The sequence below is a fragment of the Bos mutus genome, chromosome 19, assembly GCF_027580195.1.
Source record: "Bos mutus isolate GX-2022 chromosome 19, NWIPB_WYAK_1.1, whole genome shotgun sequence".
Taxonomy (NCBI): Eukaryota; Metazoa; Chordata; class Mammalia; order Artiodactyla; family Bovidae; genus Bos; species Bos mutus.
This window is the reverse complement of record NC_091635.1, coordinates 33487047-33514286: the sequence shown is the minus strand read 5'-3', so window position 1 is coordinate 33514286 and position 27240 is coordinate 33487047. Positions and strand designations below refer to the sequence as shown.

Here is a 27240-nt window from a genome sequence, read left to right as displayed (position 1 = left end):
CTACTTTTTTTTTTTCTTTTGCTGGTCAAATTAAGAACTCTTCAGTCAAACGATTGGTGCCCCAGCAATGTCAAGACAATTGAGGCAGACGCCTCCTGTGTAAACAGCTGTTTGATTTCTTTGCTACTGGAGGCATCCCTTTGCCCAGATACTAGAAGGAATGGGTTTTATGGTGCCCAAAGCAAGCCACAGTCTTCCCAAAATTCACTGACAAACTTCAGGGTGATAGGTTGCCTGGCAACAAAACTTCTGAACACAACTTGCTCCATCCTCTGTAAGGCAAAGGCTCTGTCTTACTACCTGGAGAGGAAGTTATATTTCACCTTTTAGTGTCAGTATAATTTAGTCTTCCTAAAAATTAGTATATGTAGCATGCTATCATGAAGATCATCTTAGGAAGGCCCCCATGACCTGAACTTTTGTTCACTTTGGATGTGAGGAAGGTGATTAGGATCTGGAATCCATGTGCTGATACATACAAACTAGGCACTTTGTGTGCTGCTAGCCTGTCCAACTCTTTGTGATCCCATGGACTGTAGCCTGCCAGGCTCCTCTGTCCATGGAACTTTCCAGGCAAGAATACTGGAGTGGGTAGCCAGTCCCTTCTCCAGGGATCTTCCCAGCCCGCAGCTTGAACCCGGATCTCCTGCGCTGCTGGCAGCTTAGGTCACTTCACTTGTAACTGCAGGTGCAGATGGAAAAGAAGGAGCAGTTCATAAGACTTTGCCTTCCATAGAAGCTAAAGGATATCACAGGGAAGAAGTCAGTGGTGCAGCCAAGTTAGATTATAATCTTTAGGCCAAAATGTCTTACTCAGCTTTGTGAGCCCTTGGATTATTACAGAGAAAAGGCATTTGTTGAACAAATTACAATAAAAAGAGTTGCTATTTGTCTTTTGAATTTTATAATAGGATTAAAGAAGAGAGCAAGAATTACACAGGAGTAAAGGGTGCTGAATAAGTTATTCTCAACCCATAAAGCCTGCATAATAATACGTTTCTGGTCAAATTTGGTTCTCTCAGGGGAGTGACTTCAGATTTCCAATTATTATTGGTAGTATTATTATCACTGTTTATGGCAGAAGCAGCAGTTACCATTTTTAGCAGGTAATAAGCACCAGACACTGAGTTAGACCATTTACCTACATTATTGCTAAACCTCACGATAACTCAAAAGGATGCGAATATTCCCATTTTACAGTTGCAGATACTGAGATACAAATGCCCAAAGTCAGAAGAATCTGGCTTCATTACCAGCAGTGTTTTCTTCACTGCCAGATCTGGTCAAACAATCTCTAGTTTTTTCAGTTTTATTACTTTAGTTTGCTGATAACTCAATTAGAGGAGACATGGTTATGGAAATCATTCTGGAAATCACTTAAGAGAGCTGATGCTTTGAAGAAAGTACTCTTTTGAACAAAACAGACTAATCTGTTATCTTGGGTGTTCAGCACAAGGGAAAAAATGGTTCTACTTTTGGAATTACCCATAGTTTTCAGCTGAATGCATCTTCTCAAGCCCTATAAACCATACTAAGTGATTATTACTTGTCCTGCAAGAGAGTTTGAGAAAACACACAGGCTGGCTAAGACAGGGTCCTCATCCTTAAGGAGCTTACAGTCTAGTTGGAGAGAAAAGACACAATTCTGAGGCAATCTTGGAATATTTAAATACTAAATGCCCTAAGGACCCTGAAAGTTCTGGCCAACACAGGAAACAGGCCTCCAGGGACCTGCTGGCTGGAGCAAGCTAGTGCAGGCTGGAGGAAAAAGGCCCTCTGGGAGACAGGGGGCGTAGGGGTGTGGATGGGGTGGGGGAGCAGGAGGGCTGCTGCCTGGGGTGTGAAGGAAATCTGAATATTTGGCTGGAAATCAAAGTAAAATCCTCATAAAAAGGACCTTTGAGCCAGGTCCTGAATATCCACTGGACTTGGCCTGTGCCCCAAGCCTGCCCCTTCCCTGGTCCTCCTCCTGTTTCCTCTTCAGTAAAGAATGATCCTGCTGCTTCCCTGCCCAGCCGCACCCATCTGTCAGGTGCTAGGCAGGGGGCAGTTGATGACTTCTGAGAGCTGCAGAGGAATAAGGCCCCAAGTGATGGAGAGAAGCCTATGGGCCAGAGGAATGCAGCTCCTGGGGTAGGAGGGCAGGATCCCTTACTGTTAAGCCCTCCATCCCTCTCTCTCACCCTCCTCTCTCCCAACTTAGTGAGATCCTGTCTAATCACCATCCTACACCCTCCAAAGAATGTATTCTCATTTTCTGGAGAATTCTCTTTCCGATCATGCCCACAGTCTCTCTGGGCTCCACCGACGTGCCCTCAGCTGGAACCCACGCCACCAGCAGCTCCCCCTTCTAGCAAGTTCCCTGACGAGGGCCTGTCAGGGAAAGTAAGCTGTAGCTAATCATTGTTTTAAACCAGGCTTCACGGGCAGCCAAGGAGAACTTCCATTCCTTTCCTCAATCTGATTTTAAAAGACCCACATAACCACAACTTACACCGTGGGACATAAATCCAGTTGTCTTCATGTGCCAAGGAAGGCTGTTCTCGCGCATACGACTCAGAGACCCTTCCCAGCTTTACCCTCCCTCCCCCTTGGCTGCTGGCTATTTGTGAAAGTTCTGAACTGTCCAAGAGGAGATGAGCCAGGCAAATTCTCCTGGAAGCATTTCATCTAGAAATTCACCATCTAACTGCCTGTGAACTTGAGAACTTGTAGAGATGCGTGGAAAACAACAAAACTCTTTTCCCAAGCTCATATGCACTGAGACTTAATACATGTGAAGAGGAAACTTGAGATTATTCATACCAATTAGCAACCTAATTCAAAATGTGACTTAAAAAAAAACATATTACCAGGAACTCAATTAGAATTGGCACTTCAGTTACTGTCTTCCTGGGAATGTATCAACCCCCCCCCCACCCAGTGGTGGGTAACACACAGGCAAAAAAAAAAAAAAGGTCCCCAGATGCTTGGACTCTTTCTGGAAGGCCATATTAGTTGCTAATAAGCAACCTGAGGATATGAACATCTAGGTGCAGAACAGACTGTGATTCAAGTTTGGATGAGGACATGGGGAGCTGGGCTTTGTGTGTCCCAAAGATAAAGGCTCTCGATGGTTTCACCAGCAGGCCCATCCCAATATCTATGAACTGGAAGCTAGAAACTTCTTAGCAAAAGGAAGGACCCCCTTCAGAATCCACATGGCAGGTGTCAGGGGGTGTTCATGAATGGTGATCACAGTCTTGTGAAGTAGGTATTATTATTCCCATGTCACAGGTGGGGAAAACTGAGGCTTCCGGAAGTGATCTGTCCAAGCCCATGTGGTTACAAGATCATAGAGCCAGGTTTCAAATCCAGCTTCTCCCTCACCTCCTGTTGTTTTTTTTTTTTATTCCCCTAACCGCCTTCCCCACCACAGGCCCTCTGAGCAGTCTTTCTACAAAGATGTTTTCCTATACAAAATTATTGAAAAGATTTTGCACTTTTCAGCAGCCCAGGCACCACAGATTTTATCAAGGAAGAGGAGGCCAAACCTGGGGAGACTGACAGTCAGCCCAGAGACGCAGAGCCCACGATTGTCTGGGGACAGAAGCAGACAGAAACTGCAGCGGCCTGGGAAGGTACCTGCCCTCAGGGGAATAGGTGAGGATGCTCATACATCTCTGACCTCAGAGACTGATTTACACTATTACATGGTGAATTCCGTGTGCTTTTTGTGTGAAGAGAGTGTACCTTATAATGAAATACTTAAAAGGTTTTAAAAACAAACTATTGGATCCAGTTTCCTTCTCTGAGGGAGGCTGGCAGGCAAAGGCAGGGCGGGGAGAGTTTTCATTTTCTCTGCCATTACTCCATAAGCAAGACCATGTAAGGTTTTGAGTGGATGCCCACCGTTAGGCTTCTGGAGAGGGTATTTTGGTGGTGGGTGGTAGGTATGGGGGTGGGTGGGGGAGGGGGTGGGTAGAGAAGCAGTTTCCAGCTCTGAGGATGTCTCACCCCGCCGCAATTCCCCACCTACCTCCCAGGAGGGCAGGATAGAGGTCTGTGGATGGTAGACAACTCACCTCCCCCAGAGATTTTCTCCCTTCTGATCCAAGGTGTCAAGATCTTAGCGTGTAAGAAATAACATAGAGGCAGATATAGGCTTTATTTCAAAACACTGGTTTGGCCGACACCTCCTCTTTTGGTCCTGAGCATTCATCCCAAGGCCCGAGCCATGCTGCTCGGCTAACCACGCTGTCCTCTCCTGCGGTGGCAAAGGAAAGGAGGAGTAGGTCCTAAGGAGCCCCCTTGGGGGTCAAGGAAAGGGACACTTGACAGCTCACCTTGCCAGCCAAGCACCTGTTTCGTCCCCTTGGAGGAGCCACTGAGCATCACCTTTCCGCACCACCCGCTGAACGGAGGAGCCTTTACTTAAAAGTATGATATGTACTGTGGTGGACACAAGTAAATATAGAACATGTACTCGGATGGCTTGAAGTTAGGGGCGATTGGAGCACATGTGACTCTGTAACAGCTCAATGTCCAGAGGCCCCCAGTGATCTAATGCCTCCTGGCAGGAAGGGCAGAGCTCACTGCTAATCCCAGCCCTCCATCCTCCCAGTGGTGCAGCCTGGGGTGGTCAAGAAGCCAGTCTGGGTTACAGTGCCCATGTTTTAAAATAAGGATAATGAAATCTACCTTGCTAGAATAACGAGAGGAAGTGCTATTCTCAGCAGCACTTGAATATTGCGGGAACTCAACTACCGCTAGTTTCTCCTGCCATCTCCCCGACAGTCCTCAGTGAACTCTAGACTGCTGTTTGGAAGGTGAGGTTCCCCGTGTATCAAACATTCCTTGACCCACGAGGCTCATCTAATCCTCCACGTGTGCCCAGAAGATACTTTCTATTATCCTGAGATTCACTGAGAATTTGTCCTGATCTTCTATTATACCCCCGACTCCTTATCTTGCCTCTGGTCCTTTTTTTTTTTTTTTTCACATTCCAAAGCAGTTTGCAAAAAAATAAATGAATAAATATAATAAAGTAGTTTGCATAAGTTGGAGTAGGAGCCAGATGTTTGAATTGTGTCAGCAAGAGATCCAAAGCAAATGTGACAGAGAGCTAATATATTGAAAGCGCTTACAAATCAATAAGGAAAACATGAATACCTAATAGGAAAACCGGGGAAGAGGCACTGCAGACAATTTCACAGAAGAAATAATACAGGTGGTTAATAAAGTCTGGGGAGGGGGGTAAAAAGTTCAAGCTCACTCAGTAGTAAATGTAAATTTACAAGAGAGAAATTTGGCCTACCAAATGGGCTAAGGTCTTTTTTTAGAATAATGCTCAACGACTTCTCTGGTGGTTCAATGGTGAAAAATTCACCTGCCAATGCGGAAGACATGGGTTTGATCCCTGATCCAGGAGGATCCCACAGGCTGCAGAGCAACTGAGCCAGTGTGCCACAGTTACTGAAGCCTGTGCACCCTGGAGCACGTGCTCTGCAACAAACGCCCACGCACCGCCCACTAGAGAGTTGCCCCTGCTCACCCCAGCTAGACAAAGCCCACACAGCAGGGAATACCCAGCACAAGTATAAAAATAAATAGAGTAAACAAAATTATATAAAAAATACTGCTCAATACTGATAGTGAAACTACTAAGATTTTCCAGGTACAGATACGCAGGTGCTATGCCAAGCCCGCAGCTACACTCCCAGGAACCACCACAGTTAGGAGAGATGCTTTCGTATCCTACCTGGAGGGTCACTTGGGCCAAACTGGAATTTGGCAACCTGTGTCCTTGTCTTTAGAGAGCTTGCAATTCCACTCCTGTGAATCTATTCTAAGAAAATAAGATCTGCAGTCTAGGAGGTATGAGCGAGGATGTCTATCATGGTGTGATTTGTGGCAGCAAAAATCTGGAAAGAATCTACATACCCAACAACAGGGGGAAGGGTTTGTATAATGTACCCTTAGAGTAGAATCATTATCATGTTCTTAAAGAACAATTAATGGCAGGAGATAATGCTCACAATAAAAATGTTTAGGGAAAGAAAGCAGGACATAAAATTGTATATGCCCGAATACCCAATTTTGTTTTTAAAAATAGTATTTCTAGATAAGCAAGCCCTGGGTTGTAAATTCAAATGTCTTCAGGGAACAGGCGGGAAGGGCAGAGGTACCTAACACCGGCTAGGATGCTTGCAGTCCACCAGACACACTCCGCCTGAAGGCAAGTAACTCAGTGTTCAAACAGGCAACTGCAGAATAAAAGTAGCCCGGGGTCTTGAGTTTGCAACCCACCTCTGAATTCCAGAACAGCAGCAATGTTCCTCTGAGTTTCAGATACTTGGTGATTTTCACTTCTTCTTCATCCTCTTGTGTGTCTCCCAAGTTTTCTACAATAAATATCAACTACTTTTATTAACCAGAGGAAAACAGTTAAAAGTTTATGGCTGTCAAAACAGATGAAAACTGTTGGTCAAGCACATGTAGAAGTCTAGAACAAAGCCACAGCCTTCGGGCAGAGAGGTGCTTTTTCTGGTTTCATCTCGTTGCACCTACAACGTACAGTCGCACCTAGTTGGGCTCCTGGAAACAGCAGGCGTTCCGCTCACAGCTGGAGCCCATGCAGGGCCTCAGAGAGGCCTCAGCAGCATCTGCAAGGCCTGAGCTGCGAAGACTACATCCCTGGACATAGGCAGTCTAGGGGTCATCCCAGGCTTGGAGCTATGAAATCTGCTCCCTATTTGATAGACACAAGAAAAAGGGTTAAACTAGCATAAACATAGAATAGCACAGTCTGCCACCTTTAGGGGAAACACACAGGGACTGAATTTTTAAAGAGGAAGGCTGCTGGGATGGTGAGGAAGGGTGGAGACGCATTCCCCGGCGTTTCTGGAATCTGCACGCTCTGCAGGGCAGCACTTAGCCTGCAGCTCCCTCTTGCCCCAGAGGCCAGTGTCAGTGGCTTCCGTGAAATAAGATGTGGCTCCTGCTGTTTCCAGTTTCTGGGTTTCAGAAGCCACTCAAGCAGATTCTTGTTATCTACCTAGCTAGCTGATAGCCTATTGGGGGTGGGGGGGTGGGGGCATCTCCCGGAGCCTGAACTAAACAGACTCAGGGCAGAGGAGCTGCTCTGTGTGTTCACAACCAGAAGATTCAGGTCTCAGCACTTGCTAGCTAATCTCTGAGGCCCTTGTGCTCAGTCACTTCAGTTCGTGTCCGCCTCTTTGCTACCCCATGGACTGTAGCCCGCCAGGCTCCTTTGTCCATGGGATTATCCAGGCAAGAATACTGGAGTGGGTTGCCATTTCCTTCTCCAGTCACATTCAAAATGAAAAGTAACCAACTGAAGACTATACTTCTGAATCCACCGTACTACCTTTTCTCAAAAAAAAAAAAAAAAAAAAAATATATATATATATAAAAAAAAAAAAACACCATATATATGGACTTGGCTGGTGGGACAGTGGATAAAAATCCACTTGCCAACACAGGGGACACAGGTTTGATTCCTGGTCCAGAAAGATTCCATATGGCACTGAGCAACTAAGCCCATGTGCCACAACTACTGAGCCCCACACGCCCTAGAGCCTGTGCTCTGGAACAAGAGAAGCCACCACAATGAGAAGTCCACGTTCTGCAATTAGAGAGTAGCCCCTGCTTGCCACATCCAGAGAAGGCCCACATGCAGCAGTGAAGACCCAGTGCAGCCAAAAATAAATAAAAATAGCAGTGTGTACATGTAATATATATATATATATGTATATATTTATATATACACACATATGGTGGCATAGTGGTAAAGAATCTGCCTGCTGATGCAGGAGACACAAGAGATGTGAGTTCGATCCCTGGGTTGGGAAGATCCCCTGGAGGAGGAAATGGCAACCCATTCCAGTATTCTTGCCTAGGAAATCCCATGGACAGAGGAGCCTGGTGGGCTATAGTCCAGGGGTCATGAAGAGTCAGACTCGACTGAACACAAGCACAACAACAGATACATATATCAGGAGAACTCAGATCACTACGCAGAAGCATTTGTTCTTTAAAAAACCATCAGCCCAGCCTGGGTGGAAACACAGCTCCACTCCTTTATATCCACAGCCACATACCAGAGCATCCTAGAATCACTGCTTCGTCTCTTACTGGGGTTTATAAAACCCAGGGGGAGCCTGATAGGAAAGCTTAACTGATTTCCAGAAGAGCCAATGAGTAAAGATTCTCACTGTGTCCCCGAGTGTCCCATGTGGTTCACAGTGAAAAGAGGCTTACAGAGGGACCAGGACTGGTGCTCCCTGGGAGCTCCATTAAAGCAAGACTGTATGGACTTGGTCTTTAGCTAAGCTGCACACTCAGAGGATTTGCATTTTGCCTGCCTGAGCTGTTACCCGCACAGGCCTTCCTAAAGCTGTGGAGTCCTGGCCACCCTACAGGGTGAATTGCTTTAGAAGGATAAGGAAATAGCGCCTCACCAGACCCTGCAAGACAGCAGGGAGGGGAACGGGGGGAGGGGAGGGTGGGGTGGGAGGAGGGCTGATGGCAGGAGGGAACACAGGTGAGTGGAATCGGAGAAGTAGGTCCAGTGTTCTATCCACACTACGAGGGTAAAAATGCTCAGCAGTTCACACGTGATGAATGAAGTAGATTCTTATTTTCACAAGGAAATTGTTTCTTCAGGAGCAACACAGGGTAGTGGTTATGGAGACAAACTGCAGCATCAGGCAGACCTGAATTCAAATGTTCACTCCATCATTTACTGGAAATAGGATCTTGGCAAGTTATGGGACTTCCTAATGTATATAGCACAGTTAGCATGCTGCCCTCAATAAATTGTGCTTATTCACTAATTTTACAAGGTAAATTTTAACCATTTACCTTGTAAATGAAACCATTTCACCCTCAGAGGATTCCACCCATTTGGGCACTCACCCGACTCTTTCTACACCTCCCTATACTTCAGATTCAGGAGACAATGGAGAGGAATTCTATCATAGCCAGAGGTCACAAACTGATTAGGGGCTAGTGACAAAGGGGAGATCATGATTTCATGAGAGAGTTATGATTTTTATCTGCAGGGAATAGTAAACGTAACCACAATCATCAATTTAATGGGACACCAGTTTCTAGAGCCTTCCTCCAATCTGCCACAGTGGACCATGCATTTCTTAAGGTTCTGTGAAGCTGCGTGTGAAGCAGGAGTATGAATGTATGTTGAATGAATTGGGATGGGTCAGCGCTGGTAGTTTCTGTAATAATCATTCCTGGACCGCTGGTTTTCCTTCTCAACAAATACAGGTATGAATATGAAAATCATATTCATATTGAATGAGAGGTTTTACTCATCATCAGCCCTGACTGATGTGGGGGCTGGACAGTCTTCCAAGAGCTTCTGCAGAAAAGATCTGTATCCTCAGGGTCACTCTGCTGCCCCAGGACCAACCTGAGCTCCACAAGTATGCAAAACAGAATTTGTAGGTGGTAAAGTGAGGCCATGGACAGAGGAGCCTGGTGGGCTACAGTCCACGGGATCGCGAAGAGTCAGACGCGACTGAGTGACTCACACTTTACTTTTAAACTGAGGCGGACTCTCCTGGACACTTTCAGTACCTCCAGCCACTTTAACCACATCCGTTTTCCTCTCCAGGGCTTGTTGGTTGCCTTATAGGACCCTCCCACTTGGTATTAAGAGGTCTTGCATCCACGAGCACCTACAGTAAAATGATTAAGCTTGTCTTTTCTCAATGCAGATCCAATAGTTCAACAAGAACATCCAGCATGGGCAAGTGACACCAAGCTGAAGAGGCCCACTCAAGAGAGAAGAAACTTGGTCCCATCCTCACAAGTAATAATGGTGATGGAAAACTCCCGCACTGAACGAGCCAGAAAAGGAGACACAGGCACGCGCTCCCAGAGCACGCCACACTCAGCCCTGCCCCAGGCCTTCCAAGGAACACACAGTCCCCAAGAGTTGGATGAGTCCTTGGGGCCACCACTTGTAGCCAGCACCCTGGGAGGGCCGAGAAGGACCACGTTTCGGTTCAGAGACGAAGACTTCTATTCCATTTTATCCTCAAACCCTGGAGGTGAACATGATGACACAGAAGAGGAAACCCACATGGAGGAAGAACTTTTGATGGCTTGCATGCACCCGCCCCGTTCTCCTTCCAGTCATAAGAGAAGTAGATTCCTTGGGACACTGGCCACTCAGGCCAAAAATAAAAACTCTGAAGAAAATCCTGCACACTGCAGAGCGAATTCTATAAGGAGAAGTGAGGCCAGGCATGGCTCCTTAAGAATTAGCAATGCGATGGAGCCAGTGACAGAGCAATCTTCTGTCGGGCAAAGGATGTCCCAAGACCCTGGGCTCTCTGATGGGGGATCTATTAAAGGAAAAGACAGCAGTGACTGTGAAAGTGAGAAAAAGGCCTCTCATTCATGGGACACCCAATCCGAACCCAGCCTGGAGGATGAGGATGACATCAATGCTGAAAATGAATCCCGTGATGGTATCTCTATGGAAGAGAGGCCTGGAACCCATGCTTATGAAAGAGACTGTCAGGCCTATTTAAGTGAGTCTAGTAACCCTCTTGATTCTTTCCTTGCTGGTAGACCAATGGCTCCAAGACCATCAGTGAATTTATCCCATAACATGCCTGGATCAGTCACACATTTCACTCTGAGAGATGATACTCTGGCAGACCTGCCCCCATCATCTACCTTAGTTCCCAGTTCAGACTCGGAGGAAGGTTCCAGGTTTAGCGGTCGTCAACCACTGTCCCCCATTAGAAACAGGAATCTACTTGCTGGTGCTGAAAACTGCAGTTACCTTCCAGTAGACAGTGCACATGACCTTGATGTCAGGGGAGCAGAAGATGTTACTTCAACAAGCCCGGCTCAGGAGGCTCCCTTATATACAGACGGTCTCTTGCCAAATCCTCAGGGCAACCTGTCCTTGATGGAGTCTTCCAGCTCCTCCCCATCAGGAATGAATGTACAAGGCCACTTGCACGTGGCACGGTCTCTGCAAGAAAACAGACCTTTTACGTTCTTTGCAGTGTCTGAGTTCCCAAACCAAAATGAGAATGGGAGCGGAATGGAGTTCTCTGGCTTTACCAAAGCAAAGGGAGCCCCTAAAATGAAGACGGATCCTGAGAAACTCAAGAAAATACAAGAAAGGTGAGGGGTTTTCATAAATGTATGAATATGAATCTATATTTTTAAAATTCCATTTCTCTAATGCCAAAAAGCAGTGCTTTCCTAAAAAGGTTCAGTTCAGTTTAGTCGCTCAGTTGTGTCCAACTCTTTGCGACTCCATGAATCGCAGCACGCCAGGCCTCCCTGTCCATCACCAACTCCTGGAGTTCACTCAGACTCACGTCCATCGAGTCAGTGATGCCATCCAGCCATCTCATCCTCTGTCGTCCCCTTCTCCCCCTACCCCCAATCCCACCCAGCATCAGAGTCTTTTCCAATGAGTCAACTCTTCGCATGAGGTGGCCAAAGTACTGGAGTTTCAGCTTTAGCATCATTCCTTCCGAAGAAATCCCAGGGCTGATCTCCTTCAGAATGGACTGGTTGGATCTCCTTGCAGTCCAAGGGACTCTCAAAAGTCTTCTCCAACACCACAGTTCAAAAGCATCAATTCTTCGGCACTCAGCCTTCTAAACAGTCCAACTCTCACATCCATACATGACCACTGGAAAAACCATGGCCTTGACTAGACGGACCTTTGTTGGCAAAGTAATGTCTCTACTTTTCAATATGCTATCTAGGTTGGTCATAATTTTCCTTCCAGGGAGTAAGCGTCTTTTAACTTCATGGCTGCAGTCACCATCTGCAGTGATTTTGGAGCCCAGAAAAATAAAGTCTGACACTGTTTCCACTGTTTCCACATCTATTTGCCATGAAGTGATGGGACCAGATGCCATGATCTTTGTTTTCTGAATGTTGAGTTTTAAGCCAACTTTTTCACTCTCCTCTTTCACTTTCATCAAGAGGCTTTTTAGTTCCTCTTCACTTTCTGCCATAAGGGTGGTGTCATCTGCATATCTGAGGTTATTGATATTTCTCCCGGCAATCTTGATTCCAGCTTGTGCTTCCTCCAGCCCAGCGTTTCTCATGATGTACTCTGCATATAAGTTAAATAAGCAGGGTGACAATATACAGCCTTGACGTACTCCTTTTCCTATTTGGAACCAGTCTGTTGTTCCATGTCCAGTTCTAACTGTTGCTTCCTGACCTGCATATAGGTTTCTCAAGAGGCAGGTCAGGTGGTCTGGTATTCCCATCTCTTTCAGAATTTTCCACAGTCTATTGTGATCCACACAGTCAAAGGCTTTGGCATAGTCAATAAAGCAGAAATAGATGTTTTTCTGGAACTCTCTTGCTTTTTCAATGATCCAGCGGATGTTGGCAATTTGGTCTCTGGTTCCACTGCCTTTTCTAAAACCAGCTTGAACATCTGGAATTTCATGGTTCATGTATTGCTGAAGCCTGGCTTGGAGAATTTTGAGCATTACTTTACTAGCATGTGAGATGAGTGCAATTGTGCAGTAGTTTGAGCATTCTTTGGCATTGCCTTTCTTTGGGATTGGAATGAAAACTGACCTTTTCCAGTCCTGTGGCCACTGCTGAGTTTTCCAAATTTGCTGGCATATTGAGTGCAGCACTTTCACAGCATCATCTTTCAGGATTTGAAATAGCTCAACTGGAATTCCATCACCTCCACTAGCTTTGTTCGTAGTGATACTTCCTAAGGCCCAGTTCACTTCTCTAGGTGAGTGATCACATCGTTGTGATTATCTGGGTCATGAAGATCTTTTTTGTACAGTTCTTCTGTGTATTCTTACCACCTCTTCTTAATATCTTCTGCTTCTGTTAGGTCCATACCATTTCTGTCCTTTATCGAGCCCATCTTTGCATGAAATGTTCCCTTGGTATCTCTAATTTTCTTGAAGAGATCTCTAGTCTTTCCCATTCTGTTGTTTTCCTCTATTTCTTTGCATTGATCGCTGAGGAAGGCTTTCTTGTCTCTTCTTGCTATTCTTTGGAACTCTGCATTCAGATGCTTATATCGTTCCTTTTCTCCTTTGCTTTTCGCTTCTCTTCTTTTCACAGCTATTTGTAAGGCCTCCCCAGACAGCCATTTTGCTTTTTTGCATTTCTTTTCCATGGGGATGGTCTTGATCCCTGTCTCCTGTACAATGTCACGAACCTCAGTCCATAGTTCATCAGGCACTCTATCTATCAGATCTAGGCCCTTAAATCTATTTCTCACTTCCACTGTATAATCATAAGGGATTTGATTTAGGTCATACCTGAATGGTTTAGTGGTTTTCCCTACTTTCTTCAATTTCAGTCTGAATTTGGCAATAAGGAGTTCATGATCTGAGCCACAGTCAGCTCCCGGTGTTGTTTTTGTTGACTGTATAGAGCTTCTCCATCTTTCGCTACAAAGAATATAATCAATCTGATTTCAGTGTTCATGGGATTTTAAATCACAGGTAAGCCCTTCCTTGACATTTTAATGATGCTTCTTTCAAGAAAATTGTCTATTTTGTTGCTTTTAAAATATATATCTTTACAAAGAAACATTCTGTGTTCCAGCCCAATGTCTTCAGTATTCCCAAAGTGTTTTTTTCCCTTGCATGCTATAACTGTAAGAAAGGCAAGTTTGCCAGATAGCACGTCTTTCGGCTGCATTGCATATCTTGCAGTAACTTACTTTCCTGACCAGGAATTAAGCCCATGCCGCCTACAGTGGAAGCACCAAGTCCTAACCACTGGACAGCCAGGGAATCCCAAGCGTTTTTGATTGTTATACATGGCTTTCCCTTACCCACCCGCTCACCCCCAGCAATTAGAGATTTTTACGAAAAGGTTGCTATCTCCCCAGAGAAGGAGCCACTCAGCACTTGAAGTTCACCAGCTCTCCCCCATGGGACTCTGGGCAAATCCAACCAACAATTCTAGAATTTGAATCTTCCAAACTACAAGGCCAGTCTCAAACAGTTACCATAGTTACCTCAGTTCTCTGAAGGGCCACGCTGGGGTGACCACTGCTTCCATTTTCCGTACTGTTTCTCATGCATGAGAAAGAGAGAAATCAGATCTTTTTTGAATTGCTCTTTTCTTTGATATCTCCTTTCTTGTGAGATGATTTGGGGATATTTCACAACTATGAAATGTGATACTTTTTAAAGCCATCATTAAGCATCATGTCAGGATTCGACCATTTCACTCCTCCTAGGGGTTACCATGCCTTGATGTTGGCTTACTGATCTGGAAAGTGGTTCTTTGAAGGCAAGCCCTCTTTCTCGTGTGTTAGTATGGCTCACTGGGCCATTAACTTATTAGTGTTCATTTGCAAGTGAGAAAATTCCATGGCAGTGAATTTGAGTGCAAAAAGGAGGAAAAGATAAGACTTAAGACTTAGAATGCACACATACTCCTATAGCTCTTCTCCAACTGCTGGGATGAAGTTACCTTCCTTGTCAGTGGCACTTTTTTTTTGTTTTCATATCAAACTACCAAAAGACTGACCCAGGGTTAAGGGCCAAAAGGTCTCAGCACCAATCCATCCTCACCTACCCCCAAACACATTTTTAAACCCACTTGTCAGGGGTCTGGATTTCCATCATCCCAAAGCAACGCCTTTGGGTGAAAAATGACTTCTGTTAAAAATGCATCTACGTCTAGGGGTAGTAATGCATTAAACAGCTGTTATTTGTGCACTGTGTTTATCAGACACTCTCTTTTTCTGTATATAATAAACCTTATGCTGTTCTAATTATTTGAAAAGCATTCATTTTGGAAAATATTAAAAATACAGACTTAAAAGAATAACCAATAACCCTATAATCCAGAGAAAAGCATTGTGAAAAACTTTGTTTCCAGTCTTTGGTCTTTGCATATAAATGCAATTTTTAGTAAACATGGTCATATTTTATAATATGCCTTATTTTAAGATTTCAAGCCCGTTTCTCAATGCCTCTTACACTCTTTAAACTTTTCCCTTGACTAGTTAGATACATACAAATAAGTATATAACATTTGCACACATCTAGAGAATTAGAGAAGGCGATGGCACCCCACTCCAGTACTCTTGCCTGGAAAATCCCATGGACGGAGGAGTCTGGTGGGCTGCAGTCCATGGGGTCTCGAAGAGTTGGATACGACTGAGCGACTTCCCTTTCACTTTTCACTTTCATGCATTGGAGAAGGAAATGGCAACCCACTCCAGTGTTCTTGCCTGGAGAATCCCAGAGACGGGGGAACCTGATGGGCTGCCGTCTGTGGGGTCACACAGAGTCGGACACGACTGAAGTGACTTAGCAGCAACAGCAGCAGAGGATTAGAACAAAACCTAGGCATCTGTATGACCACCTTCCAGCAGACAGAGACTCACTGGAGCTTGTGAGCCCCTCACCCACCCTACTTCCTCATGTCCTCCCTTCATCTCCTCCCTCCTAACACCCCATGTGTGTGTGTGTGTGTGTGTGTGTGTGTGTGTGTGTGAAGTGCTCAGTCATGTCTGACTGTTTGCCCCTGGAAAGCATTCTTACATTGAATTTATAATTCCTTTGCTTTTTATCTTGTTGCTGTTGGAAGTTTTTTGCCTTATGGCTTCACCATATGAGTATATGCACTCCTAAACAACACACTGTGTATATTTTTGAACCTGTAGAAATGTTTCTATTATTTTTGAACTCCATAGAAATGGAATAGCTGTTCTGTGACTTGCTTTTCCCACTTATATCATTAGGCAGATGCATCCTGGTTGATATTTTCGGGTTTAATGCATTTGCATTCACCACTACAGACTACTTCGTCCTAGGAATTACTACAAGTCAATGGACGTTTGCGTCCTCTACCGTTTTCTGTGCACGATGGTGCACGATCAGTCTTGTGAACGTCGCCTGGCGTACATGTGAAGGGTCCTCCGGGATATATATGTAAGAGTGGACTTGCTGGGCTGGTGGGTAGCACAGCTTCCACTGTGCAAGTTAACATACTGTCTCAACGATGTGTACAATGATATGCATGATGTGTACTGCCTCGATGAGTTACACTTAGCACAGTGCGTGCTAAGTCACTTCAGTTGCGTCTGACTCTTTGCATCTCCATGGACTGAAGCCTTCCAGGCTCCTCTGTCCATGGGATTCTCCAGACAATAATACTGGAGTGGCCTGCCATTTCTTCCTCCAGGGGATCTTCCCCACCAGGGACTGAGCCTGTGCCCCCTGCGAGATGAGTCAAGTACTGGACCACCAGGGAAGTCCCTCTCGACTCTTTTAAATGTTAAACAGCCATTTGTCTTTCTTCTTTTACAAAATGCTTACCTATGTCTTCTGCCTATTTTTCTTTTAGAATATTTTTCTTTTATGTTAAGAATCCTTCATATTATATATATATATATATATATATATATATATATAAAAGAACCCATTATATATTCTGGCAACTAATCTGATCCTTTGACAGTTATATCTTGGACATATCTTTTCTCAATTTGTATTAAGAGTTGGTATCTCCTCTTTCTTGATGTTTTCTTAAGGAAAGTAAATTCTTAATTTTAATGTAGTCAATTGTATCCATCTTCTGTTTGGACTGTGATTTGTATCTTGCTGTCTTAATTAAGAAATCCTTTGTAACCTGGGGTCATTGCGACATTCTACCTACTCTTTTCCAAAATCTCTACAGTTTTGCTTTGCACACTTAGGACTTAATGTGAAATGAATTTTGGACTCAAGTGTGACATTAAATGTGTGGTGTGAGGTATGCATTTTGAACACCCAGGATCTTCCCCCTGCAGAGCCGCATCTGCCATATAACATAAGTGTGTAAGCTTGTCTCAGGACTCTCTGTTCTGTCCTTTTGGCCTTTTTGTTTTTCCCTAAAGAACATCATCTCAGTGACTGCGGCTTTATAAATTTATCAGAGCAAAGCCTCCCTCTCCATTTTGTTCCATAAGAATCTTTCACTATACAAACATTTAAGCATCAGCTTGTTGGGATTTTCATTGGAATTGCATTGAATCTATAGATTATCTGGGGGAGTCTTTTTTTGATAAACATGGCATATTTCTTCTTTTGTTGGTGACTATCACAAGACAGTGCAATTCTGTTCTTTTTCATTGAACTTCCCTTTCTTGGGGAGAAAATTCTCTTAAGAAACTGAGCATACTCTCCTATATCCAGAGCAATGGCTATTTCTTCCTCTCTGTTGATTTTAGTCTCCAGCCAATTTTCCTTTCCTTGACCGGACAGTCCCCAGGCCCATGAAGATTCTAAAGCACAAAAAAATAGCCTTAGGCCTCTCAAAACCCTCCCTACAGAAATATCTACCAGCTATTCCTGACTTACTGTTTATGAGATACAAATATGTTTGCTTACACTTTCACTAATTCCATCTTCATCACATACTAGCATCTTATATTCTGGAATGTCGGCATAATTCACTGGCAAGGGTAATGGTGAGCTCAGGTCCAAGTTCACTGGTTCATCATTCATCCCAACCAGCATCTACTGAGTAGCACCTGCCAACGCTCGACAGGCTCCAGATGTACCTTATCACCATCACCTGCACCCAGGCTGCCCTTACCACCCTTGTAAGTAGGTAGCAGTTGTCAGATTATCCTCATGGCTTTACACTTGAGGAAACAGAGACCCGGGAAGCTTAAGCAGCATGTCATCAAACTCAAGGAAGCCTCAAACCCAGGCCTGCTGACCACAAATCCCCCCACGCTCACCTCCCCCCAACACTCACTAACACACCACACCAGCTAAACCCCACAGTGGCCGAGGTGTGGAGAGGGGCTCCTAGCCTCTGGCTCAGCTTCCCTCTGGAGTCCTTTCCCAATCTCTAGCTGTGCGATAGGAGCGCTGGGTTCTCCTGGTGAGCTCGCACCCATTGGTAACTGCAAAGAAGCCTGACAAGAATCCATGCACTTATTATCAGTGACCATGCAGCAGGGTCGGAGGGAGCAGTGGGTGAGCCCCAGGAAGGCGCAGCGGTGGAGATCGGGTTCCCTCAACCTTCCTCCTTCCAGGCTCCCTCCACCTCCCCCACCCCGCTCCCCCGGCCCCAAGGACGCTCTGGGAGCTAGTATTTGTGGAAACTAGTATTTGTGGAAACTGCCGACGTGCAGACTCCTGGTGACGAGCGCTTGTTTTCCTTTTAGTCTCCTGGAGGAGGATTCCGAGGAGGAGGGAGACTTGTGTCGCATCTGTCAGATAGCCGGGGGTTCCCCCACCAACCCTCTCCTGGAGCCATGCGGCTGTGTGGGAAGCCTGCAGTTTGTTCATCAGGAGTGCCTGAAAAAATGGCTGAAAGTGAAAATAACATCAGGTAGGTGGGGAAGGTGGAAGGACATACGTGCCGCGATATGTAATTAACACGAGACGCCGCCGTGTGGGACCCGCGAGCCCCGACAACAGAGAACAGGGGGGCACTGGCCCAGGGCTCCTGCTGGGAGGCCCATGACAGACAGGATCAGGACTAAATGCTGCTTTCAAATTATGGGAGGTAAATGAGTTGGTTTTGGTTTTGTTTTGTTTTGTTTTTTTCAAGGCTCAGGGATGAATCCTGGAATGTGCTATTAAATTCTACTCCTGCTTGAGGCCTGAGCAGAGATGCTAAGATTACCTCTTGGGAAAGAGGGAACCACAAACAGGCCCATGCTTGGACTTTAGCAAGCACCCAGCAGTCAGGACAGCTGGTAGACCCCCAGCAAGACCTGCTTCCTTTGACTTGTGAGAGAAGGTGTGGAGAGGCTTGACACCCAGAAACTGAGCCAAGCTGCCTTTCTGGAACAGGGGAAGGAAAAGCCTACCAATGTAATTTTTCTAGCCCTACATTAGATAAAGAGATTCCCATTGTGCTCATTTTGGCAGCTCTGTCTTTAACAGAGCTTGTAACTGGGTGTGAAGTCCCCATTCTCAACGCCCTGGGGAGGTTATAACCTAAATATAGCCACGTCAGTAGGTCGGCTGTAGTTTTCTTGGCAGGGAACAAGAAGTTTCTTTAAAATATTTATGAACAAGAGCAACTTGAATAACAAAAAAAAGGGGGACGCCAATGCAAAGAAGAGTTTACTTTGAAAAGACCTGCTATGTCTTTCAGAGTCCCCATCTCTGCAAACTTTTTACCCTAGAGCCAGAGGCTGTTTCTCTCCTCCATGGTGTCCTCCTTGGTTGTCATTGTGCTAAACGACCCAGGAGACCTTGACCTTGACCCTGTCCCTATGGGTTGTGGCCAGCCCCCCCCTCACCAAGCACAGCACACCATTTAATCAGGGAATGAACACTCGGGATGAACCAGTTAACTCTTCTCTCCTCAAGGCCCTTTCTCCACATCTGGAGGAGAGTAGTAGCAACTGCAGCCCGAGTTGCTTAAAGGCATCTTTGCACAGTGAGCAGAGAACCTAGCCCTTCAGAGAGCAAAGAACAAGTGGATCTCAGCAGCTAATGACCCTGCCGTGCGATGCTTTATCTTGCTAGAAATTTGGGCCAATTAAACATCTAGAACAGAAAAAATTACTCATGAGATATGTGATGAAAGTGCTGCTAAATGCTTGTAAATGCCAATTCTGGCCTGGGTGTGCTAGGCAGGATTAGACTGGAGGACACATGGGATGATCCATAGCCTTAAGTATTACAGAATGTTGTTAAAAAAAAAAAAACCAAGTCATCAAAATGCAGATGAGGGATCAGTGTTCATCCTTGTCTTTTGAAAGTCTCTATAATTTACTACCTGTTTGTATCCCCACTGGGGAAAAGTAGAACTGGATTGTAAAACTGTACAAACTCTATCTTTACCAAATAAATTCAAGTAACTGATTAGTCTTCTGTATTCTTTTTTTTTTTTTTGGCGTGCCTGGTGGCTTGTGGGACCTTAGTTTCCCAACCAGGGATCAAACCTGGGCCCTCTGCATTGGAAGCATAGAGTCCTAACCACTGGACCACCAGGGAATTCCCAGTCCTCTGTTTTCTAAAGCATAAAACAAACACCAGTACATCATTAACCAAAATGCAGCACCTACACCAGGGGAAAGGACAGACGGCATCACACTTGCTTAGATATAACAACCATAGATCTGCATCTTCCACTTTGCACTGAGGAATAGGATAAAGGGGGGGAAACGTGCTGATCTAGAATTCGCATCAAACAAAACTAAACAGGAGGACCTCCCTGGTGGTCCAGTGGCTAAGACTCTGTACTCCCAGTGCAAGAGGGCCCAGGTTCAATCCCTGGTCAGGGAACTAGATCCCATGCACCATAACTAAGAGTTCTCATGCCACAACTAAAGGTCCCACAGGCCACAAGTAAGACCTGGCACAGTCAAATAAATAACTATATTAAAAAACAAAACAAAAAATCAACAACAACAAACCAGGAACAAAGGAAGCCTTCTCCTGTGTCTTTTCCCAAATGAGGCTGAGCTCAGGCTCAAGTGTTCGACCCAGATATCGCTATACCACAGCCCACATGTGGGCCTGGGGTCCCTCACTTTCTCAATCGGGGAGTTACATGGGCAGAAGTAAAGGCAGATTTTTAAGCCATAGGTCGAGGATAGCTTCTGCCATCAATTTGGTCCTTACTAATTTATTTGCCTGGACTTGTGTTAGATCTACCAGGAAAAACATCAGTAACATAGACCCAGTGTTCACTCTTCTGGCAAACACGTGTGTCACAGACTCTCAGCCTCCATGTAGTAATTCCAAGTTTATGAACCTATGTGTTTATATTTAAACAGAGAGCAAGACCTGTTATTTAAAAGTCACGGGAATTTCACTCATGGGAAGCTTGCATAATAATGAAAACAATGACAAAGAAAATTTCAGCTCTCAGGTTCAAGGTCATTTTCTACAGAAGATGACCCACTATAAAAAGGCCACCAAAACTCAGAATTCCTAACACATACAAATTCGCTCTCAAAATGTCAACACCAAAAGGGTTACGTGTAACAAAATTCTTTCATTTTAAGGAGCAGATCTTGGTGCTGTAAAGACCTGTGAGATGTGTAAGCAAAGCCTACTGGTCAACCTGGATGATTTCAATGTGACCGAGTTCTACCAGAAGCACCAGCAGTCCCGGGTAAGAGAACCTCCTACCCGTGCTGGGTCCACATGGGTAGAGGTATAAGGCAGGAAGGAGCTCTTTCTCTGATACCAGGAATAATAGTGGAGGTGGGGTGCAGAGGTCCTGTGCAAGGCTCCCAATTCAGCTCGCTTCTCTGAGAAAGTCTGTTCCCAAATCGGACCACTGGAGGATTAGAAGACTTAGTCCCACTGCTGAGGTCCCACTACTGTCAGGGACAAAGTAGGAAGCTGCAGTAGCTGACTAGACATATAGAAATAGGAAAAGTCTGGCAAGCTCCACACCCAAATTTGCTGAAACAATTGAAGTTGAATAGCCACAAGAGAAAAAAAATCAGGGTCTTGGAGAAATAGTCCCCAGTTTATATATTGAGTAATCTTGGGGGGTAATGAGGAACAGCTTTGCTCAGGGTTTAAAAACATGTAAGCACCTGTTTACCTGTTTACTTTGTGCTTTTTTTTTTGGCTGCACCCAACCAGGGATTGAACCTGTGTCCTCAGCAGTGAAAGCAATTAGTTCTAAGCACTGGACAACCATGGAATTTCCCTATTGTGTGTTTAAAAACAAAACAAAACAAAACACCTCGTGAATTAACTCTCCTGGGCCATTGGATTGCAATTCTAGTACTGTGAAAGAGTTAACTTTAGATGGGAAGGTGGTTTATGCCCGAAATAATAGTTCATTGCCCATGTCTCCGGCAAACACTTCTGTTTAGAGCTATGCTGCCCAACATGGAAGCCACAGACACAGCTAGCTCACAAACAAGTGGTTACTTCCAGTCCAGATGTGCTGTGTTACACACCAAATTTCAAAGGCTCAGTCCAAAACTAAGAGTGGAAATCCCATAGACAGAGAAGCCTGGTAGACTACAGTCCATGGGACCACAAAGAGTTGGACATAACTGAGCAGCTTCACTTTCACTCTTAAAAAAAAAAATCACATAAATAACTTTATATTATAGTTTAAAATAAATAGTTAGTTGCTCATTTGTGTCTGACTCTTTGCAACACCATGGACTGTAGCCTGCCAGGTTCCTCTGTCCATGGGATTCTCCAGGCAAGAACGCTAGAATGGGTTGCCCTTCTCTTCCCCAGGGGATCTTCCTGACCCAGGAATCGAACGCAAGTCTCTTGCATTGCAGGCAGATTCTTTACCGACTGAGCCACCAGGGAAGCCCGTATTACAGTATAAATGATATTTAAAACATATCAGATCAAATAAAATACATTATTAAAATTATTAATAATTTCACCAGTTTCTTTCTATACTTCTTTATTGTGGCTCCTAGAAATTTTCAGGTTACATGTGTTGTCTGCATTGGTGGCTCACACGGTATTTCTATTGGGTAGTGCTGATCTGGACGATGCCTGGCAAACAATAAGCAGTCAATAGATATTTCTCTCAAATGAAAACGTCCCATCGTTACCATTATAATTCAAGACTGACCTCCCTCATCACGCAATTAGGGGAAAAAATGATTAATAACCACAACTGTAAAGGGCATAATATAAAAACCATAAAATCATTGTTAGCAACTGAAATGTCACTCTTCAGAGGAGTCACTTTGGCTTTCAGATCATTGGCCTGTCAATGTGTGTGTGCCAAGTCGCTTCATTTGTGTCTGATTCTCTCAGACCCTGTGGACCGTAGCCCACCAGGCTCCTCTGTCTGTAGGATTCTCCAGGCAGGGATACTGGAGTGGGTTGCCATGCCCTCCTCCAGATCTTCCCGACCCAGGAATTGAACCTGATAACCCACGTCTCCTGTGTCTCCTGGACTGCAGGTAGATTCTTGACCGCTGAGCCACCAGGGAAGCCCTGGCCTATAGCCAGACCTTTTTTGTGCAAAAAGCACAACAGAGTCGAAATGGTTCCCCTGAGTTTGGGCAGTCCTATAGTTACCTTTTTAAATCCTGGGTTATGGCTCCAGGAGAGAGTCACCACCAGCCTGTGAGTAGGGGAAAGCTGCCATGGCCACCCCACTGCCCCGCAGAGAGGGAACCGGGAGATTACTACCCCAGCCTCTCTCCTCCTGCCCTCTGGTCTCCTCCTAGGACCTGAACACAATGGGGAGCCCAAGCACAAGGGGCCCAAGTAAACGCAACCCATAGAGATCAGCCTCTCGGCCGCAGAGCAGAGTGAAAAATGGAGCTGGAGGGGAAGATGGAAAATACCCAGCACACTAATTACACGACATGGAAGCAGAAAAGAGTTTAAATTAGTTTCGAGGAGAACTTGACAGGCCATCAAAGCCTTTTGAAAATGCCCTTCATTATAATCACAGGGAGAAACTAGATTGACAGACCTACCCTGGTGGGAGAACAAAGGTCGCAAGAACCAATGTGCAATATTTATCTGCGGATGGAAAGCAGCCGAGGGCTCCCTCTTTTACGGCAGTTCCGACTGTTCCGATGGCTGGTGGTGAATTTAGTAGTGTCTGTTTGCTAACAGTCCGAGTTAAACTGGAGGCACTAGGGAGGTGTGACTTCCACAAGTTCAGAAACTCTCCACGGATGAAGATGGGAGTAACTGTCATTTAGCACAAAGATAGTGACGGGGACTTCCCTGGTGGTCGTAGCTAAGACTTGGTGCTCTCAATGCAGGGAATCCCAGCTTCGATCCCTGGTCAGGGAACTAGATCTCACATGCTTCAGTGAAGATCAGAGATCCCGTGTGCCCCCACTAAGACCCAGCACAGCCAAGAAAAGACCAGAGAGGAGAAAGAGTGAGCCCTCCACACACAGGCTTTTGAGGACAAAGCCCTCTAAGATACCTCACTTAGCGTCTGACCACAGACTGTGGACTTGCCCAGTCGGTGCCCAGCCAGCACTGTCAGTATTCTCTGAGGGACTTGGATTAGTGTGTATTTTCCGGCTTTGGTTCAATGCACCTGAGTAGAGCCAGCAGGAATGCTAACCGTGACCTCTAACAGGGCACTGAAATCTGATTTTCCCTCCTTTTTTTGGACATTGGGTGGTCCCCATAGGGTCAGGGCTTGTTACCAGGCTCCAGGTGGCTGGATTAGGAACTCCTATAGGCTGTCTGGGGAGTGGCCCCATGAAGCTAAAGCAGCTGGAGGGGGGGAGGGGAGACCAGGACCTGAACTAAGCACCTTGGGCTGTGGGCATCAGGCAGTCCATTTATTGGCCTGCCAGGGTTGGCATCAACTTGCTCCCGCCCTTACTCAAAGATGCCTGGAAATTAAGCCCAGCAGGCATTCCACACCCACTGCCCACCTCCCTGCAGTGTTGCCCATGAAGCAACTCCATATTATCGTGTGTGTATGTGTGCGCACGCACGCTCTTGAACCTGGAGGTGGGACTCACAATTGATTGATGGATTGGTTGATTGGGTTTCTGAGCGGAAGGAAGAGCTCCTGGATGGCAACAGATAGAGCTCCAAGGAACAGTCCAGGTTGCAAAATGGACCAGGAGAAAAGAAGTTTAAGAAAAACTGAGGTCAGAGATTGTACACTCAAATGCCATAGAGACCAGGCAGATTAACAGCTGCTCAGAATCTCCCAAGTGCCATCCACTGGGAGCGGTGGCGACTATGGCAAGGCAGTGAATACTCCTTCCAGCAGAAGGTGGTCACATCCTTCCTTCTTTCCTACCCTCCTTCCTTTCAACCAGAACACATCCACAGACCAGATTCTGCTTACTGGCTACCAACTGTTGATCCTTAGCTGAGAGCAGCTCTTTGAGATGGGTGGTTGCCAAACCAGGGCCCACAGCATCATCTGGGAATTTGCTAGAAATGCACGTTCTTGGGCCCTGCCCAGACCTAGTGAATCAGCATTTGGGAAAAGGGGGTGTCCAGGAACTGCATTTAAAAGGCCCTTTCAGTAATTCTGACACGTGTTAAAGTTGGGACCACAAGAGTCAAAAGTCATCACTAACCCAAAATTATACACTTTCCCCCTCATTCTTTGATCCATGCATGTATTTATTGAGCAATAATATTCCAGGCATGGGCCAGGCACTAGGAGCAAAGGGGCAGGCAAGGCACATGTGGTCCTTGCCCCCAGTCCTAGCTTTAGTTCTTGTCTCTTGCAGGATGTTTTCTGTTTTGCGAAATACCACGTCCACTCATATTAGCTCATTTTGTCATCACGCATTGAGGAAAGGAGGCAGAGCAGAGGCTATAATTCTCCCCACTGATAAATGGAGTCCCCTTCTCCATGCACAGTTAAAAGTCTTTGCCCAATGTCACAGGGCATGGTGGCCCCAGGCTGCCCATTCTGGGGTTCCAGGCTCCCTGTGTGATGAAGAAGTGCCCCTGCCATCCTGGCCCCTGCCACACAGGAGGGGCTCAGCGGGCCTCTGGCTATCATTGTTTGGAAGCACAGGCCTGACTGTGCTCCCTCTCGGCCGCTGACCGTGCTCCCTCTCGGCTGTGGACAGATGTCCCTGGACACACGTAGCCACCTAATCCCCCTCACACCTGGGAGCATCCTTGGAACATATTTGAAGACTTGCTAGAACTCTTAGCCAGGCTCTCTTTCTTTGAGCAGATTACATTGAGAATTTCCATCCATAACAAATCTCTCTGCTGAAATGGATTTGAACAAAATAAAAGGGCAGGAGAAAAGGAAGGAAAACATCTGGTAGGTGGGCAGAGTGCCCCCCTGAGCTCCTGCCCACTGCTTCACGTGCCTCCCCACCCCCATCTCTGCTGTTGCACGTGGGCAGCAAAGTGTGATGCACACGGGCCGTGGAGGGTCAGGTCGGGAGCAACTCCAATAAATAACGCTCCAAAAATTAGCTCATCCTGCCCTCACCGACCAAACACGACGGATGGAACTCTCTGATAACAAACGCCTCCCACTTGTGGCTTAGGGTAAAAAGGATGACTCCACGCTGACTATGAAATGTCTGCGCTGACTGGCCCACCCGGCCCCTTTTGTCCAGCATCACAGGCTCTGCAAAGGGCACATAAAGGAGCTGGGCCAGCGAGATTTATGGCACCAAGTGACAGGTTCCCTCCCACAGACCAGGGAAGAGACACAATCTGCTGGAAGTGACTTTTCAAATGATCTGCAGAAAACATTAGTGGATATTTTCCCATCTGCATGCCTCCGGGTCTTATGGAGTCATAAAAAGTAAATGATTTCCCTGCACGCTTTGACAGGCCTGATAGTTCCAAGCCATTTTCTATCTGATTGACTTGCCGTTATGCATCAGAGTGTCTGGGAGCAGAAAGGCTTCCTGGTGAAGCAAGCACTCAGGAGACAGCCATCGACAGCTCATGGGAGGCCCCCCATGAGGAAAAGTCAACAAGGGACAAGGCTTGGTCTGTGTGGTAGGTAGTCCGGGAAGGCTTCCCAGAGGTGGTGGCTCCTGAGACAGATGGCAAAGGAAGCACCGGCTCCTGGGGAAGGTGGGAGGAGGCCTTTAACACAGAAAAAAGAGAAACGAGCCATCTCCTCTCTGCCTGTTCTAGGCCAAGGTCAGAAGAGAAAGGCTAAAAATAGGCTAACCACTAAGGACTGTTGGCTGGAGTCTTTGAAGGCAGGTCTGTAGGGCAGGAGGGGGCTCAAGCAGTGACCTTGAGGCCAGTGGTCACCAAGATTCAGAGCTGGCCCCGATGCAGAAGGGAAGAGCGCAAGGATCTTTGCTCAGCTTGAGCACCTTTTCTGGCAGCCGATCCATCCTGGAAGGGGTGTGCTCTGTGCCGGCTTCCTGCGCTGCCCTCCATGGGATGGGAATAGGACACCGGGCGTGTGAAGCCCCTCGGGCCTCCGGGGGAAAGGAAGGAGGCGGCACTGAGATGCTACTGTGTCAAGGCTGAGCTTCAGTTCTCCTGGGAAAGCAGTCACGGTTTCGACCTTTCTCAAGGGTGATGTCAAGGGCCGTGCCCTCTGCCGGGGCTTCTAGTCCCCTGGGGTTTCCTGAGCATCGTCTGGCCCATCCCCGATCCTCCCACCCTGGAGATCTGACCCAAGGACAGATGGGGGAATAAAGTGGCAGACGGGGAGGAGTCATCACAAATCTGAGAATTTACTGAAGGTCGAGGCAGGTCCACAGGGCGAGGCTCCGCAAGACAGACTGCCAAAGGAGCCAAGGACAGAGGCACCACGGTCACTCGGATGGTCAGATCTTCCCTAGAGGAACCTCCCAGTGTTGTCAGCACCAGTGAGAAAAATACACCA

General features: G+C 46.1%; 1 protein-coding gene and 2 non-coding genes across 3 annotated transcripts in view; 2 read left to right on the top strand and 1 right to left on the bottom strand.

Annotated features, from left to right (window-relative positions):
• The window catches only part of MARCHF10 (membrane associated ring-CH-type finger 10), a 100559-nt gene that overhangs the window by 61027 nt on the left and 12292 nt on the right, over positions 1-27240 (top strand). The window contains exons 5-8 of the mRNA XM_005905332.2: positions 3490-3642; positions 9738-11166; positions 18173-18339; positions 20978-21087. Coding sequence (XP_005905394.1) covers positions 3490-3642; positions 9738-11166; positions 18173-18339; positions 20978-21087 — 1859 coding nt within the window. The remainder of the gene's footprint in view (positions 1-3489; positions 3643-9737; positions 11167-18172; positions 18340-20977; positions 21088-27240) is intronic.
• On the bottom strand, positions 19889-19961 carry TRNAW-CCA (transfer RNA tryptophan (anticodon CCA)). Its single transcript has one exon. It is a non-coding gene; the product is annotated as a tRNA-Trp (tRNA).
• On the top strand, positions 20179-20252 carry TRNAG-CCC (transfer RNA glycine (anticodon CCC)). Its single transcript has one exon. It is a non-coding gene; the product is annotated as a tRNA-Gly (tRNA).